Below are 20,223 nucleotides of genomic sequence, written 5' to 3' on the forward strand. Positions count from 1 at the left end.
CTCTAAGTTTATTGAAATTAGCTCTCTTAAAGTCCAAGACTCTAGTTTGACTTGGTTCTATTGCTTGTGCTTGCATAATGTTGAATTCCAATATGATCACTCGCCCCCAAGATTCCTGTAGCTAGAAAGAACTAGAGAAGATAACAAAATACAAAGACCTGCAAATAAAAATAGAATGACTGTGACAAAACAAAACAAAGGTAGCTCCAATAGTAAAAGACGCCATAGGTGCAATCCCAGAGCAACTGGAGCACTGCTTGAACACCATTGTCACTGACAAATTTACCATCAGTCATTGCAAAAGACAGCTTTATTTGGAACAGCCTACATTCTGCGACAATATCTCTAACATCATAAAACATCACCATCTACCTATCCCAGATCCTTGGGAAGGACCAAATAGGTGGATAAAAATATCAAAACCAGTCTGAATATCTGGTGGACAGATCTATGTGGAAAAAAACCCATTAACATAAATTACTATTCTTGCAATCAACCCCAACCTATTCTAAATGGTCTATCCTTTACAAAATACCTTTGATACATAACTTGCAATCTTGTTAGATATGCAGGTTCATTCCCTGCAAGAAGTAAGATAATTTCTCTTGGGTGTCCCAATATATTTTGGTTTTTAAGTGAGGATCCAAGTATGTGGTCCTTCCCATCAAATATATTTTACAATCAAAGAGGATATGTCTTCAAGAGCTGGTGCAGTACATATACACAGTCTTTACTTGAATGGGATACCATGGAACCTCCCATATCTTATAATGGAATCTAATTGTTCAAAGCATGATCTATAGAAAGGTCTTCTAAGATGTTGGGATATATAAGTTGTTAAATATTTTTCCATCTGGGAAGCTGATTTGTGTTAAGTCAGCTACTGCAAGGATTTAACATGTTTAAGGGATGTGATATCATCTTGGGCATAAATAGTCAAGATTTGAGTGGACTGGAAATTGGATAAAGAGTCCATATTGTGAGATGGACAATTCAAGTGCAAGGAGACATACTAAACTCTTTGAAACACAATTGGGTAATCTATCTGGTCCATAAATAATATCTTCTGCCAATAATAATTACTTTAATTGTTTGGTGACTATATATAGAAGATATACTCAATGTTGCCCTTACTGCTGGAACTGGCATGGATTTGTCCACCCCCATGAAGCATTTCAAAAAAGCGGATGGTATGTGTTCCAATAAGAGAGCATATTATAGAGTAGATAATGATTGGAATTATTTTGCCATTGTAAAAGAGTTGGTGGGTAGCTATGGTTGGTAATCTGCCTTATGGCACTGCAACTCCTTTAGCCCTTACAGAACTGCTGTTGAAATGTGGGATGATTTAAAATGAAGTATTTTAAGCATGCAGGTATTATTTACTGCTTTTTCATAAGTTATATATTCCCTTCTGTGCTTTTAACTATTATCCCATTGAAGTACATAAATACTAAGAAAAATAGATTAATACACAGCAACTATAAATCATGAGCTAAATCAAAGTCTTGTCTTCCCTCTATCCTTCAGTTAACCTTGCGTGGCAATAAGATTATCCATCTCTCTCTTGCAGATTCAACAATCCAATCTGTAACAATATATTTGGTGAAAATATTGTGTTTTATATTTGTTTTATGTCCCTGGAAGTATCAAATATTCACAGATTTATAGGGTAATAATTGTTCCAAGACCAGGCTGTTTTCTGGGTGTGTTTTCAAAATGAGCTTTGGTTAATTTCTGACTGGGTGTTTATTTTCTTATTTTAGGGCAGGATTGATATTTATTTACATTTATTTATTATTTTTATTCTACCTTTATTATTTGTATAAATAACTCAAGGCGGCAAATGTACCTAATATTCCTTCCTCCTTCCACTTTTCCCATAACAACAACCCTGTATTGATTTGGGCTGAGAAAGTTACTGACCAGCTGGTTTTCATGCCTAAGGCAGATTAGAACTCACAAACTTCTGTTTTCTCTCTTGGTGCATTAACCACTACACTAAATTGGCTCTCTTATTTTTTTTCTCACTGGTTGCTTCATATAATTCTTTTATTGAACACAGTTCTCATACATTTCATTCACTGTACTTGTTCCTTTGTACCTTATTCTGGGTTCCTTTGGGTAAACAAAATCTATTGTCAAAACCATTGTAGGAGAGCCATATCAGTCTATGGCAGCCACTATGGAATGGTTAAACTGAGGAAGGATCTCCATGCACTCTCTGATGAAGTGTTCACAGATAATGAGAGTTTATGTCTTTTAATAAATTGTGCTAATCAGAAAAGGTGATACCAAACTCCTTCCAATTTTTGCCATCTAGAGAAGCTCTTTTCAAGTAAAAGACAATCATTACACTGGCAGACTCCATTCTCAGACCTATGAGCATAGGTTCTGTTGAGATTCTGAATACAACTATTAGTTGCTTCACATTGGATTAAACCATGGATGAAGAGTAGCCTGGTTTGTTCTCATGTACTTTTGACTGGCTAAAGATCAGGATTTATCTGTAATTTCCTGACTGTCATGATTATTGATATTAAAAGGAATATATTTTAATATCTAACATTCTAATCACATTAACATAGAGTAAGAAATTCTCTAAAAATAGAATGATAGTAGTTCTGTCCCTGTATTTAAAAATTTATGAACTTAAATAGAAAAGTTGAAAGAACTGATATTTGTCTAAATACGGAATGTTTCATGAACAAGCCATTAATAATTTACTGCATGTGGCCAGAGCATGTTGTTTGTTATAAAGCCCCTAATAGTTGGCATAACCAAGATAACAAGACCAACTTGGATTTCCAGAAGCTATTTTTAATGCTAATCTGGGCTAAAACCAGAATCTAGATAACTGAAAGAATAAATTCAACGTTTCAGTTATAGTGCATTAATTAACATAGAGCTTCTTTGAAATAATCTCTATTTCTGCATTGGGTTGCCTCTTCTTAGATAAACCAATTATTCAGCACTCACTTTCCCAGTCTTGACCCCTGCATAATGAAAACTAGCAAACATGATGAAGGAAGCAAATTTCTGGCATGACAAACTTCTTCCCTTTCCTTTTGTTCTTATTTATTTAATTTATATAGTCGCCCATCTTACAAATAAGTAACACCAGGTGATGTACTACAAAATTAATATCTAAAATATCTAAAATCATTAACATTAACAAATATTAAAACATTAAAAACTATATAAATAGCTAAAACAAAATTAATAGATGAAGGGATAGTAATAGTAATGAAAACACCTTACCAATTCACCCATCCCCTGGGATCTCCAGGCTTGCTGGCATAACCAGGTCTGAAGTGACCTTCTGAAGTCTAGAAGCAATAAAGCCATCCTCACCTTGGGGGGGGGGGGAAAGAGATTCCACAGTGCGGGTGCCACAGCAAAAAAGACCCACCTAGGCCCCACCAAATGTAGGTCCCTAGATGACAGACTCATCACATACCTTTTCTGTTAGATCTGGTCGGATGAGCGTATGAAATCGGAGTGAGGCAGTAATTTAACTGGTAGGATCGAAGCCATTCTTGTTCACACAATTTGCTTCAAAAGCAGGATTTTTTCATTCCTTGTCTAAAAGAAAAAGGCATTATGAAGTACCATCATCTATACAAAAGGAAGAAAGGAAATGTGTTGCAAAAAGTGGAGATAAGCTTTGCAATCCTATGTTTATTTCCTTTTATATAATTTATTTTAATAAAACTGATGTTCATTAAAAAGCTTCCAAGGTAGCATTACAAAAATAGCAGGAAGGTATATCCAGTGTAATAATATTGTACTAAAATTAAATTGTGCACTATACTCAGCTACACAATATGTATTAGTGTAAGTATTCTGGTTGGTATTAGTTATAAAAATATTTTTTCCTGGCTAAGGCTAATTTTGGAAGGTTGGTAACAAAAAACAAAGCTGAAATTAACATAAAATTGATATAAAATTGAATGAACTTGAAGAGTATGCAAAATTAATATATAGTTTAAAGTAGTTCTAGTGGGTAACAAACTTCATTATCTAATAAATTGAGAACTCCATGCTATCAATGCTCAATGAAGCCATTATAGTTATTTTTTCAGAATTCCATAATCTGCCATATCTTATTCTTCTAAGCTCTCAGCACCATAAAGCATTAAAATTTTTGGATAAATCTTCTGAAATCATTGCTGTTTTGCCTGTTTTCAGTTTCATAGTTTTTTAAGTCGCTATGCTGAACTGTGAGAAGACAGAGTATAAAGAGTTAATGTTTACTGAGAGAAAACAGTGGTAATTACTTTGATTTCAGTTCCTTTTGATGTGTATTCAGGGGATGAAGAGGTCAATAATATTATGACCATGCAAATAGAAAGGAGTTCTTTTTGGCCATAAAGAAACAGCAAAGGATTATTAAAGCATTAACCTTGATTTTTAATGGGCCTTGGTTGAGTGGTGAGATCACAATTTGGATGAGTCTGATTATTTACTAAATACAATACATAAATGCAACGGGTTCTTAACACCCATTGCACTCTGGCATTATCGCATTACTGCCATCCTTTGTTGCCTTGCAGACAGGAATATGAAAGCAATCTGTCATGTAGTGAGACTGGCTCCAGAAGCATTTCTCTGATAAGAAGACCCCCTGCCCTTTGCTTGTGTCTGGTCCAGTAGGCTTAGCCATGCGCTTAATCCCCAGAAAGTGGTTCGATTATTGCTGACCAGCAATAGCAAGATAGTTTTTTTCCACTCCCCCCAGCTATCAACCTTCCATTAATTCCTTAAGCAGAAATGTGGTGCAATCTATATTTCCTTGGCATGTGTCACCCAGATGGTGTACTGTTCATGTTTTCAAATAATCATGCTCCAAAATAACATAGTTTGAATAATAAAAGAATAGAATAGAAGGAATAGAACTAAGAAATTCTCAAAAGCCGCATAAACTTTATACATCATGCTGTCACTCATCCATATTACTTGGCAAAAATTGTATCCCTTGTTAGAACAGTTAGTGTTCTTAATCCTGGAGGAAAATATATATATCCTATTCATACATTGTAAATTACCTATTAATGTTCAGTGTTATATTTGAAATGAGTAGCCTTTTTCCAATACTTTTGGTCAGTATAGTGGAACTTAATACATAAGTAGCTTTAAATCCTTACACATAGGTCGATGCTGTCAAGCAACCATGACTGTACATTTTAGTATTGATTGGAGTCACAGCAGTAAATTCCTCCTTAACTTGTATGCTTCCCTGTCCATATCTACAACCAGGAGTTTTACGTGTTCTCACAGACAGAGAAATATAAAAGTGAAGAGAAATAACATGCATCATGTATTTGTAAAATTTATAAAAAAATAATCTCCAGATTGTTTCAAAATTAATCTTACATTAGATGCTAGCTTTGGGTGCAAAAAACTGAAAGATTTCATAATCACACTGATGTCAGTCAAAAAGTTATCTTTAAAAGCTCACATTGCAATCAAAATAACTGAAATGTGGGATTAACATTCACAGTATGAGAAACACTTTACTTATGAGCAATGGTTTTGGAAAACACTTCAACAAAGCAAAATATATATCAATGTTAATTTGTGTGTATATTTTAGTTAAAGTGATTTCAATCCATTCTTCCAAATTCATAAAAGCACATCCTAAAAACATTCTTTACTAACTTAATAGTGGTGCAGATTTTATTAACCACCTTTATTCTGGTTTGGAGAAAAAACATTATCAGCTAAAGGAACTTTGAAAAGTATACCAGAAACTTCATTCCCACCTATCTGCATTTTAATTCTTTTTTCCCCCTATTCATTCATTCATTCATTCATTCATTCATTCATTCATTCATTCATTCATTCAATAATAATATTCAATAATAATAATTCAAAGTTATCTATTAACAAATTCTATTTTCAGGCTTACAAAACAAAAGCAAGTAACATGAGAAACAAAAAACTGCAACCCTTTTTTCAAAAAGAATTGATTTCAAACATACTTATTTATAACGTTGTATGTTCAGTTCTGCACTTTTACTCTCAAAGGCAGACAGAAAAAGAAACATTGTTAAAGAATTTTTCATAGTCCGAACCCTTCAAATATAGGAATGGGCAGCTTGCAAACTAATTCATTTCCCTGTCGCTCATTTTTGGGGCTCAGAGCCCATCCAAATTATGTAGCAAATTTCTGATTTTCAGTGATGAAATTATCCATGTTTTCCTATTAAAATTAGATTATCCAAGGAATTTCACTAGGCTTAATAAATCTATTTTGCTTTTAAACGTACAAAATAACAGAAGGAAAGGGGGCGAGGGAATGTCATTCCCTCTAGTGATTTCATTGCATCACCACCATGCCTCCTATGATTCAGTAAAATCAACATCATTTTAAAACGTTATTTGGAAATATAGTCTGACCATAAGTTATTTGTCCTCTGTCTTACAGCCCCCTTCCTTCTCATCCAAGTAAAAGAAAAAATATATTTTATAACTGTAGATGAGTAAAAAAAAAAAAAGGACAGGTAGTCCTTGATTGATAACAGTCCGTTTAGCGACTGAAGTTACAACGGCACTGAAAAAAAGTAACATGACCATTTTTCATACTTATAACTGTTGCAGCATCCCCATGGTCACATGATCAAAATTCAGTTCCTTGGCAGCTGACTCATTTATGATGGTTGCAATATTCCAGGATCATGTGATCACCTTTTGTGACCTTCTGATAAGCAAAGTCAATGGGAAAGTCAGATTCACTTAACAACCATTTACTAACTTAACAACTGCACTTAACAATGTGGCAAGAAAGGTAATAAATTGGGACAAAACTCACTTAACACCAGAAATTTTGGGTTCAATTGTGGTCGTAAGGACTGCTTGTAATCTACAGTAGAAATAGCCCTCATTTCTTTGTTCTGAAAAGCATCATGTAATTACTACTTGGCACATTCAAAGGCAGTTAGTTCCCTCCCCATTAGGAATTTTATTTATACACACACACACACACATACACACTCACACACACACACACACACATATATATATATATATATATATAAGTCTTGGTGTATTCGGGTCTTTTCCCGTGTAAGATTGAGAGTATCTTGACAACGTTTTGACGAGGGACCTCATCGAAATGTCGCCAAGATACTCTCAATCTTACACGGGAAAAGACCCGAATACGCCAAGATTTACATACCTGTACCCATGAAAAAAGTTCCTCCTCCTGCGTTACTCTAATCTCATTCTGAAAATGCTTTCACATACAACAGTCATGGTTCATATAGATAGAAACCCGAAGAGCAAGGAAAGGAAGGGCCTTTTCAGAAAAGCAAAGAAATAATGGGATTTGTGGAAAGATCAGACCCCCTAGAGGCAAAAGAAGTGTTTGTAATAAACAGATGAGCAGGAAGACATGTGTGGGAGAGTGCAGGGGCAGAATAGTGGAAGAGGAAAATAAATTTTGAACTGGTGGGAGAAAATCAGCAGCTGGGTAAAGGAAGGATTTTTTTTTAATGGAGTACAGTTTTAGAGGAAAGCTTGTGCTGACCAGAGTTCTTTGATGGGAAGTATTCTTCAAATCACATTGTGCCCTTTGTTTCTAGTAAAAAGGGAAATTGTTGATTCAGCAAATTACATTATCAACTAAGGCAGGGGTGTCAAATTTGCATCATGACTTTTACCCCCTTCACTAAAATGAGGGCGGGTGCAGCCAGCACATGACGCATCTGGAGTGCAGGCTGCGAATTTGACATCCCTGAACCAAGGTTTAATATAAGTATTCTTTCTTTCCAGTCCTAAGACTTTATCATAATTTGCACATGATTTAATTCCTGCAATTCATGAATGGATCCCCCCCCACACACACACACAGGTTAGGAGAGGGAAATTTGCATCATCTCATCCAGTAGCATTATTTCATTCTTCCAGTATAAATTACTTGACACCATTTTACAATATGTTTTGGGACAATAGTGAATCTTCCCAAAAGTGGCCACCTTGTCAATGCCACTAAAAAAGCACATCATAAAATTATTGAGGAAACCACAAAAAAACTCAGAAAAACATCTGTGTATCAGCAGGCATCATTCCCCTTGACTCTTACCAGGAGAAAAGCAGAGAGAGTAAAATGGGATTCACAGGAAAATGGCAACATAGAAATCTTTGCTCACAAGAATGATTTCTCTTTAAATGTACTGAAAAGCACCTGGATGACCCCAGGCTTCTAGAGGAATGTTTTAAGGACAGATGAGTTAAAAGTGGATTTTTTCAGGCTATATATGTAGTTTTAAGAAGTCAAATACTGCCTTTCACATACCAACTGTCAGGCATCAAAGGGTCATGGTTTGGGTATGGTGGACTTGGATTTTGGACTTGGACCAGTTGCCATCACTGAAGATATTATGAGTTCTGTTCTGCATCAAAGAATTCTGCAAGAGTTTAAGTCTGAGCGAGTCATGCAGGAAGATAGCTATACCAAACATACAAGCAAGTCGACAAGATAATGATTCAAGAACAAACTCAGTTTCTGAAAATGGCCAAATCAAAATCCAGAGCTAAATTCCATAGATATGTGGCAGAACCTGAAATTATCTACTCAAATGCCACTCTGTTGAAGCAATTTGCTATGGAAGAATAGACCAGCTTTTGTATCTAGTAAGCTAAAACACTAATAACCAATTGGAGGAAGCTTTTGCCTGCAGTTCTTGGAAGTAAATGTGTGTATGTTACTGCAGTGGTCCCCAGCCTTTCCAGCTCTGCCAACTAGCAGCAGCAGCAATGAGAGGGTATGGTTTCACATTGCGCCCTCCACTTGCACAAATAGAGCTTTGCACACTCATGCACTTGCCCACCACTTGCATGGCCTGGTTCTCAATGGACCATGACCCAATACTGGGTCACGGACCAGGGGTTAAGGGCCCCTGTGTTACTGAATCTAAAAGATTTATTTTTTTTTTTGCACTGGCACTTAATATGTTGGTTAATTTAGGTTACAGTATTACATAAATGGAACAAGAGCCAATCTTTAATAGTAAGCATTGGTTTACTTAAACTCTTCATATATCAATGGGACCCTCAAGCTGTGATAATATTCATATGCAAAAGTTCAGAATATCCTAAGGAGGGTGAATACTTCTGCATAGAATCATACATGTCTATAGTATGTATATATTTATACTCCCATCCACACAACATACACATGCACCTTAGTATAGTGAGAAGTACTGAAATGAAGCACTCAAGACTTTCTTACATCTAAGTAATCGTATAATCATAACACAGTACAACCAACAGTTCTGTACTTCCCACTCATATTCAGATTTTTAATACTTTTTATTACGTCTCTGTTCTTTATATTTTATATATTGAAACTGAAGAGAAAAAACAATTGTCTAAATGTATTTGACTGGCACATTATAAATCCAAATAGACTATATTGTTACCTTTATTCTGCTGTAATCCTAAATAATTCTGACATGATATTTTGAGTTATTGCTATAAATGAAATCCTAAGATTAAGAAATGATAGATAATTTATAGGACATGCTGAAAACAGTGCTATCAGTGGACTTGAAGTATGAAATAATGTTTAGTTATAATATTTAGGTTTTATGTATTTATTTTGGTATGTAAAATAAATTCCATATACTGTATTTGCTTGGTAATTTCACATTTGCCCTGCATTTTTTCTTACTCAGATATCTTACATTGATATACCAGGAGTAGGAAACAGAAGGATGAAGCGTCATTTGACAATAAATTATGTACAGAATATGGTTATTTGCTGGTGGTCTGCTGCAAAGGATGAACTTTGGCCTTGGTCCCCAGTGTCTAGCAAAAGAGAGAGAGCCAACTTGCTACTCTTGAAATGTGAACATGGCAACTTAGAGGTAATCCTCTAAATCTCTAAATTGGATATTTGTTTTACCCGTTTAGCTAAAAGCTCTAGAGTGATTTTGTAGCAAACTAGTAAATCCCTGCCCTGGGTTTCCAGCCTAAATGATGCAATGTAAAGGGAAAAGGGAAGGAAGGTCTAATACGGGGGAAGTTCTCATAATGACCAGTTTAAATTAGTGCTATATCAAAATACTTCAGTCCAAATGTGGCAGAAATTGAAACTTCCCTAGAGTTATTAGGAATTATGTCTTTGTTAAGATGTAATTCCTACTATTATTTTTATGTATTTGAGGAATTTTATTTTAAGGATCATTTGATTGAAGGATTTTAGAGGTGGATTACAGAAAAACAAATACATACCTTTGACCTTACTCTCTTTGTTTTTAATTGTTCATCCCTTGAAAGTTATACAGAAAGAAAAATTGAAGGGATATTTAGCAGAGCTTTTTAGGTTCAGTAGAATGAATCTCAATTCAGAGAGAAGAAGAATCAAATGGAGTTGGGATCTCATGAAAGCTTCTCAACTCTTCCAGTGAAATAATACATGAAAGATTCAGTACCTCTTGTTGATCTGATACTTTATCTGGGATAATTTATTTAGTTATTTAAAGAAGCACCTACTTTTACTTGGATATAGTGATTTAATTTTCTTAGTTTCTTTTTTGGATATCCCTATTTAGATGAGGTGGGTAGCAGTTAAAAATGATTCCTTTAGATTCTGGCCTCTTAAAGTATTAAGTGCCGGTTTAAAATAGTCTTTGGTTTTAGAGGGGTTTTAGAACATCATTCATATTTTCAACTCTTACTTACTAGCATGAATATTTTTTATTATTGTTTTAATATTTTGTTTCTATGTTTAAATTTGCTGAAGCTAAAGGAAAGTTATGAAATATATCACATCAATATAATTTAATCTGTTTAATATAGCTGAGAAGGGACTAATAAATGTTCCCTGGGGCGCTCCTGCTTTTATTGGAACTTTTTAAAATAGAAACAGTATAATTAAATCGTTCATAGATGGTTGAGTATGTATATGCATTATGAAATAAAATAATTATATTTTAGTGCCCTATGATATATATTTGTTCACAAAGTCAAACCTATTTTTACTAGTGAAAAATTCTGCTCTAGTTAATTACACCGACAAGAATATGTACCTTTAACTGAAAAACAGTACATCCGTTTACATTATAAGCTATATACTAAGCTATAAACTAAACTATATACACTGATATACAAACCAACTTTGAGGCACGATTAATATGTCACATGATTTAGCAGATAATAAGGCACAATGAAATCCATTTCTGTCAATTTGTTATCTTGATATGAATTGAAGCATTTTTTTATTTATAGTACTTGTAAGTATATGCTACTGTATTTCAACACACTATGTAATTCTGCATATGGGTTGTTTTTCAGATTCTGAGTTATATTCATACAGATGGGGATCCACTTGATGTCCGATTTAGTATGTGTAATCCACATCAGATTCATACTGTAGAACAATCTGCGAGTGCAGACCAAAAGCCCATGGTTGACAGCTGCATTTATGAATATGTTAGGAATAAAGTTCATTGTGTGACGATCACCAAAATACCATTAACATCCAAGGCCATCAGCTGTTGCAGGAATATTACAGAAGACAAACTAGTTCTGGGTTGTGAAGATTCTTCAGTAGTTCTGTATGAAGCCTACCGTCAAGTAACTCTGGCAACAGAAGCAAAGCTGCTACCTGCCTTAATGTGTTGCCACCCTAGTGCTGCCATAATTCTTATTGGTAGTTCTCAAGGAGAACTACAGTTATTTGACATGGCACTGTCTCCAATTAAAATGCAGCTTTTAGCTGAAGATTTTTCACCAAAATCAACTTTACAATTCAGTGAAAATTTTGAGATATCCAGTAGTCTCACTCAAATCCAATGGGCTATCCCACAAGATTCTTCTCAGGACATAGATGTTTTGGGTATACATGATCTTCTATTATTTAGATTTGACAAAGGACCTGTTGGAGTGCTTCATTTCAAAACTGGTAAGTTTATTTGGTAGTTAATGGCAAATGCAATTTTTATATGTTTCATCAGTAAATATAATATTTCTGCTTTTTAAAAAGATTATTTTTCAGCAAAACTAAACAAGAAAAGTAAAAGAACTGGAAGAAAAAAATCCAAGATTACATTATATTCTTTATGATTGAACTAAATGGTTGGGCTGAATGTGTTGAAATCCGTTGATTGTAAGAAATCCGAAGAGAGATACGTAATTAAAATATTTGTATTTTATGAGTCATCTGTCTCAGCCAATGAAAATAATCAGCAAATAATGTAGATGAAATCCACAGTTATGCAAGAAACTTTGATTTATGGAGAAGGCCTTTCTCATCTTGCCCCTTGCTCTAAATCTGCTACAGCAGAATGGGCAATTCTCCCAAGTTGATTTTGGGAGCTGGAGAGAAGAACATCTTTCTCCTAATTATCCCACTGATAATCACTGGTCTCTGGATTTTATCCAGCACCATTAGTATTGCAACTAAAGAATAGTTTTCAAGCAAGTGTGATTGCAGATTTGACCAAATAGGTAGGTAGGTAGAAACTACTCCGCAAGCCACTCTAATGATTACCTATGCCCCACCAATTAGGTATATAAATAAAATGACATCATTCAGGATATGTCAGCTTTATATTCTTTAAAAATTGTCTTGTTACCTTGTTTAACAGGAAAGCTTGTACAATAATTTGTGAGATAAATTATTCTATCTTGTCTAGTGTTTTAACAGTCATAGATGTTTATTTGGAAAGCTAATTAAAACAGTGTGCTGATGTATTCTCAAATGTTCCATATTTTTAAATGCTGTTAAATTTTTTTGGTTACCTGTCTACCAGGAGGCAATCAGGCTATACCTACCTTGCTTTTCTTAGTTTTCCCATGTGGCTCTGCTCACAACAATTTTCTAAAAAGCACAGCTTTACTTTTCCTATCTCTAGCACATTTATGTTCTTAACTGAGAGAAATATGCTCTCAGTGCAGGGATTTAGAGGCCTTTCTGCTAATTGCCAGCTTGTAAACTTAATTGGACTGTCTCCCTGGGCACTGTTCCTAAATCAATTAGGCCATGAGTTGGCTGTCACCTTTCTTACCAAAGTAGGTCACTTGGAAATGCATGACCCAAAAGAAATTAGACACCCAAAAAGGAAGCTGTTGACCTCTGTGATTGAAAGCTGCAATATTTTTTTAAAAAAAATTGCTGTTATATTTTCAACAAGAAATTCTCTGGTTACATGCATTAGGGATGATTGTCCTATTCTGATCCAGTTTATTAGAAAAATTAGAATGTAACATAAATCTGAGATAACACTTGCATTTTCAAAATTTACTTAAAACTTACAATTTTATGACACTAAACATATTAGAAAAATATAGAACAACATTGTCATGGGGACAGATAGAACAAAGTCCATAAAACTAAAATATATGTAATTCTAGGAAGATGTGTGATTGTGATTAATAAGTCTGAGAGATCATGGGCTCCACAAAAGCCATTGAGGTGAGCTCTTTTTCCATGTCTTCTGAGAGTGGAATTAATTTATGGTGCAAGCTTTGGTTTATCAGTAAGGCAAATAATATTTAGGTTTTATCCATTCTAAAGCTTATTTGGCAAGTCATCATTTACTTACTTCTTAAGTAATTAAAAGTTCTGGATTTCATCTTGTAGAAGCCATGGGGGGAGGGGAGGGGGGAGGGGTTAGGGAGGGGGGGGGAAAAGGGGGAAAAATTTGTATTTGAAAAACTTTTTCAATTAAAAAAAAAAGTAATTAAAAGTTCTGTCAGTTTGAGGGTCAAACAGAGTTTGCATCTCATGTTGAAAGCTACACTTCAAAAGTGAATAGGCCCAAAGTCTTTTTGGGAAGAGATTTTTAGGATTTCCAAGATGTGAAATTGATACTTTATGTACCTGCAAGTTTTAAGGAAACTATTGCTCTGCCACAAAAGTAGATGGATCTAGGATGATTTCTTGTAGTAGAAAAATTAAGAAAATAATTCGAAACAAGGATTGGAATGAAAAGGAAGTAGCAATTTAGGTATTTTGCACTAAAGTATTTTATGTATTATTGTTGTCAGATCTTCCAGTTACAATGTGCAACTTCTTGTGATAACATCTGAATATTGTCCAAAGACCACTTGTTTGGCTTCTAATAGCAATTGTGATATGTCACCCGTGTTATCTTCAAGAACGTGTAAAGAGAGCCTTGAAATTTGAAAAATTGAATCTCCCACTAAGGTTACAATAAAATGTGAACTTAAGTGCGAGTTATCTGGGCAATATATAGTGGTATACTTGTGAGAGACAAGCTAGATAACATTTTTATTGGCAATTTTAAAAATTTTGAGCTTTTGATTCAAAACTTGTAATAATATAAAGAACAACAATTAAAAACAAAAATAAGACATTTCATTTCATTTAAAGTATTGTTGAAGTAGGTGTGTGTGTGTACACACACACACACACATATAAGCCCGAACAACTAAACAATGTAAGTCAAAAAGAAAGGAAGAAAATAAAAAAATAGTAAGAAAGGTAACCCTCCCTCCAAATACCAAAATATTGGAAAAATCATCATCATTGAATCACTGTTCAATTAAAATTTTAAAAATGAAAAGCATTTTTAAATTTTACCAGTTTTCTACTGTATAATATCAAAATAATATCACAAACCTAAACTATACGAAATCATAATGTCCAGTCTTGCTTCTTTGTCAAAACTAAGCCAGATTAAAGACTGCAAACTGACAAATTTTGTTGAACCAACCTTTGGTATAAATGCATTTTTTAAAAAATATAGTTCTGGTTCTGTATGTCTAAAATTCTTTCTAAACAGACAAATTTCAAATTTTGATAATACAATGTAATAATGCATGGACATACTTATTTCTTGAGTGTCTTTCAAATAACTGATTGATGACAACAATAACCAATAGGAAGCTACTAAAAAATATCTACCTTCACTTTTATTATATCTCTGACATAAGAAGAATTCCAATCAATTTTTTAAAATCATACATTGAAGTGCCTAATGTTTTCTCAACATAATATTTAATTAATTAGGCACACTTGAAATTTTATTTCTTTCTTTATTTGTATTCTACCTTTATCATTTCTACAAATAACTGAAAGTGGCAAACATATCCAACACACTTTCCTCCTTTTATTACCCCCACAACAATAACTCTGTGAGATGAGTGGGCTGAAAGAGAGTGACTGGCCCCAGATCACTCACTTGGCTTTCATGGCTAAAGCGGGACTTAGAACTCACAATCTACCATTTTCTAACCTGGTGCCTTAACCACTTGATCAAATTTTTAAAATGTGAAAATAGTGATTTTCCTAACTAGGTAATTCTAATTCTCTTATTTCATTTCTTTTATGTTGTCCAAATTTTTGTAATTTTCTTTCATTTTTTTAGTAACATTAAATTGTAAATTTAGTTTCAGTAACATCCTCCCCCAATAAACAAACTTTCCAGAGATTTGGATTGTTAAAGCTCATAAAGTGTGTGTATGTGTGTGTATAAAACAAAAGTTTTAGCTGAACATATTGGCACTTAGATATTTTGGATAAATTGCATTCATTTTGTAATCTTTCAAAAGTTTTAATGGCATAATGATTGGCTCTAGATCACCATAATATTTATATGAAACCTGTATATTTGAGAATAAGAATAAGATTGTAGGGGTTTCTTTCATAAGACATTAATTAACTATTAATTCATTTTTTAAAAGTGTAAGCAACATAGGCAATCTCTCAAAATGTTTATTACTCTAATGACCATGTTCATTTGCACTATATTTACATTTCCCATATATTTGGGAATATTTTTTAAGAGTCATTTAAAAGATCTAAAATTTGATTTGCACGTGATAACAGTTTATATTTACATTCTGATCCATTAAGGTCCTTAACCCATCACTGGATCATCACATTTTGATTACATAGCAGATAATTCCATTTGTAACCACCCAAGCAGAGAGATTAAAATAATAAATTTTTATATGTAACGAATTCTGAAGGATATCCAATTTTCTTTACTTGTAATTTTCACCATATCAAAAGCTTTTTCTGCATCTAGTGATATTAAAATGTTTGTTTCATTTGTTCTAGAATGGGCTTATAATAGATCTACTATTTGTTGTTACTAATCCCTCCTGCAAAAAACATCAATATTTTATTTCATGGAGATTGGAGTAGAACCAGATTGTAATTAAAATTCAGATATTCTGAAATCCAAAAACAAGAGATTGTATTGATAGGCAATAATATGAAAAGACTAAACTTCCATAATGTTACACAATGTAAACGTAAATCAAAGGTAGGGGAATCATGGATAGCCAGTAAAGACCACAAAGTGTCTATTTTCCCTGTAGAGAGACTCCTTTCTTGCTGAATTCTACTGAGTTTGTATAAATTGAAAACAGTGCTATCATAAATGTTCCAATTTTGATAGCTCCAACATGCATTCGCAGCTATATAAAATATATGAATGTGGTAAAGATGCATTTGTTAATGTGCACTTAATATTTTTTGATAACAGAAGTGTGTCTGTACATGAAATATGTACTGTATAATCAGTCTCAAATTACAGATAAAAACAAAATCTATTGGGTGGTCAGATCAGTCTTTCAGTCCACAGGCAGAATGCTATACATTTGAACTTTAGTAATTTACACTCCAGTCATTTTGCTAATATTGATACAGCCTTGAAATTTTTTCTTCTGTCTTTATTTTCATAGGAGGCAAGCTAAAATTAATTGGGTTTGGATTCATTGCTTCCAAAGGGGTATATTTATATATATTCTTATATAATAGTGCTATCTTGAATCATTAAGCAAATACTATTTACCAGTGCATCTTCCCAAAGTGTACACCATATATCCATGATGGCGAACCTATGGCACGCTGCAGGAAGTGGCACACAGAGCCATTTTTCTTGGCACGTGAGCTGTCACCCAACCCACCTGCAGCTGCACATCCGCCCCAGCTGGTGTTTGCGCCTCCAGTGCGCATGCGCGCAATTCAGGGGACCCAACTGGTCTTCAGAGCTTTCTTGCACATGGGTGTGTGTTTGCGCATGGGCGCGAGAGTACTGGGGTGCAGTGCGCACATGCGCAGACAGCATTTGCATGTGTGCATTGCACACATGAAAACCATGCACATGTGCAGATGGTGCAATTGCGTGCGCAGCACACGGTGGGGGCACGCACGAAAGCTGTGCGCATGCGCAGATGGTGCAGTTGCACGGCCAGCACATGGGGAGGAGCCACACGTTAGCGCGGATGGTACATGGCACCCAAAGCACGCAAAGCACGCGAAGCACATACCTGTTCGGCACTCGGTGAGTAAAAGGTTTGCCACCACTGCCTTATATATTTCAGTGGGTGAAAGACAGGCAATGAGACAGACATATTCTTGGTGAAACAAATAAACATAATTATATTTGACTGGAATGACTTTTTTTATTACTTTTTGTGGCAGGTGTCACCCCAAGAGGACAACTTGGCCTTGTAGAAATCATCCAGGAATATATTCATCAAGATGAGATATATGAGGCAATTAACATCTTAAATGGAATGAACTGGAATACAGTGGGTCATCACTGTTATGTAAGCCTATGTGCTATAATAAACTACCTTCTTCGACAAAAGCTGACACACATTACAGAAGGTTTGTTGGGCTATGGCTGATAAATATCCCTACCTTTCAATTAATGGTAGAACTTTAATATTAATCAACTTGAGCAGATTATACTTAAAACATTGCAAGATTATGCATATGCTGATCTTTATGCTAAAAACAACTTGTGTTACAGAATCAATTTTTCAGTGTAAATATATCAGTATAGTGTGGGGTTGAAGGTGCTGACCTAGAAACCAGGATACTTTGAGTTCTGGGCCTCCCTTAGGCATAAAAGCCAGTTGAATGACTTTTGGCCAGTCATTCTCTCCGCCTAGCCTACTGCACAGGCTTGTTGTGGGGAAAATAGGAGGCAAGAGATTATATTAAGAACGCTGACACCTTGAATTTTATGGTAAAAAGTAGGATAAAAATCTAATAAATTTTGTTATTGGTTCATTGCACAGTCAGCCAGATGTTTAGACCAGATTTGGCATTTTTATCTACCTGTCCAGTCCTTCCAAAGGATCTGGGATAGGCAGATGTTGTTTGATGGTGTTAAAGGTTACAAGTAAAGCTGTCTTTTGCAATTGACTGGTGGTGATTTTACAATGCTGATGGTGTTCAAGTGATCCAGATGTTTTGGGATTGCATCCAAGCATCACTATTGGTACTACCTTTGCTTTCTTTTGCCACTGTCATTCTACTATTTGCAAGTCTTTGTATTTTGTGGTTTACTCCAGTTCATTCTGTTTTATTCTGCTGTCTCGAGATATTGCAATGTCCACTTACCAGACTTTTGCTTATCAACAATGTTAATCTGGGATGTCTTGTGGTAGATGCTTGTCTATTGGAATTCTAAAGTCCCAAAGGACTTTAGCATCTTCATTTTCTATTCTTTGTTTTTTTTGAGGTCCCATTAGTTCTTTCCCCAGGATTTGAATAAGAAAAATAATAAGTAGGAGAGCCTCATGGCTTGTCTCTGCATGCAAGTACAACCAACCGGGCACCAAGCACTTCCCTGGAGAAAAGGAAAATGCTAGAGGATTTTTAAACAGCACTTTTTTAAAAAAAAATTGCTTGCTGTTGAAACATGTGTGAAGGCCATGAGGCTGAGACCCACAATCCTTATGCTATAGAAGAAGAAGCACTTATCATGACATTCTACATCACTGACATAAAATTCTATGTAAGATTAACATTTATTCTTAGAAAATTTATAGGAATAGTGAAAAGTGGAAAGATTTGGGACCTTTTGGTTTTAATATGCATGTTTTATAAATAAATTTTTGCTTCTATGCTTTTCCCAGTATGCAATATATTAGATATGTAATTTATGCCATTTGAGATTTATTCTGAAGAAACCTAACCAATCTGTCATGGTAATTTATTTACCAGATGTGATGTCAACCATGGGAAATCAAGAACGATACAAGTAAAAGCACAAAGCAGTTTCTTTTTTGCATGTTTGCCCATAAACAAAATTTTGCCAAACTGAAACATACTCTGCATAATTATCTGATAAATGCTGACTAGAAATTAGGGAAGATCCCTCCTAGTCAGTTTCCTACATAGCAATGATTCAAGGCTGAAATTTCTCTTTACTTTCCTCTCTCATACTCAGTGCCAGATTTGTTTTAATTTAATTTAATCTACCGGTAAATTTAAATTTATTTTAACCATTTTGGTTATCTTCAAGATCTTCAGAGAATTAGATCTTTTTAATGGTTCTTTTAAATAGATTTTTTAAAATAAAACTATAATTGCAATAGTATTTAATCCAAGATCATGTAGCCTGGGTTAATTCAAAAGTGTACAATTTATAAGGAAAAGCAGGAACTTCATGGCAGTATTGTTTATTAAATTATTAAATTATATTTCCACAGATCATGTATGGGCCTTCCTTTGAAGTATCTATGACTATCTAAAATTTTATTTGTCCATCTGCCTTAATAGGCAGGCCTATATCTAAAATCAAATTGTATCCACAATTTTTTTAAAAAAGGGAGGCATTTAATACATCATTCGTTTAAGTAATTTGCATGGCATAACACTAACATTGGTTAAAGCTGTGCATCACTGGTTGCATTTATCTACTTCTAAATAATAGTACAAAAGATGGGGAAGACAGAGTGGGGGGAATAGCCAAAATATAAATATATTCAAGAATGTAATCCTAGGCAAAATTAATCGGAAAGAATATTGTTTAATTTTAAACTTGTGCAACATTTCACCTTTATTCAAGCTAGATAGGTATCCAGAGAATACAAGTTGTGTGAAAGTCCTGTCTGCAGCGGCTTTCACCATACTTTATATTATTCCTATTTAGTGGTAATTGTAGTTCTGGTGCTTCAAAAAAGTTGGGATTAAGGAGCTAGAAAGATTCATTCCATTCCATAAACAGTATAATGATACCTTCAAGCAAAATACCTCATCATCTTGCAATCTGCCATGGAAAACATGCTGAAAACCCAAATATTGGCTATTTATGAAAAAGTTGAGGGAAAAAGTATTCCAAAGAAGGCCAAGGAATTGCTGCCAAATAATATTGCTGAATAGTCATGAGTCCCAGATGCCATTGGAGGCACAAATGTGAATGATTTGTAGTTGTTCATCAATCTTAACAAATCTAATAATAATGTTATCTTTATTTAATCTGTATATTTTGGCAGAAGGGA

The 20,223-nt window shown here is 34.4% G+C and overlaps 1 protein-coding gene across 1 annotated transcript in view; it reads left to right on the top strand.

Moving 5' to 3' along the window:
• Positions 1-20,223, top strand: part of WDPCP (WD repeat containing planar cell polarity effector) — a 170,116-nt gene that overhangs the window by 77,557 nt on the left and 72,336 nt on the right. The window contains exons 9-11 of the mRNA XM_070956545.1: positions 9,681-9,872; positions 11,302-11,911; positions 17,408-17,596. Coding sequence (XP_070812646.1) covers positions 9,681-9,872; positions 11,302-11,911; positions 17,408-17,596 — 991 coding nt within the window. The remainder of the gene's footprint in view (positions 1-9,680; positions 9,873-11,301; positions 11,912-17,407; positions 17,597-20,223) is intronic.

Source organism: Pituophis catenifer, unplaced genomic scaffold (genome assembly GCF_029215685.1).
Source record: "Pituophis catenifer annectens isolate HBS135680 unplaced genomic scaffold, rPitCat1.0.hap2 SCAF_1, whole genome shotgun sequence".
Lineage (NCBI taxonomy): Eukaryota > Metazoa > Chordata > Lepidosauria > Squamata > Colubridae > Pituophis > Pituophis catenifer.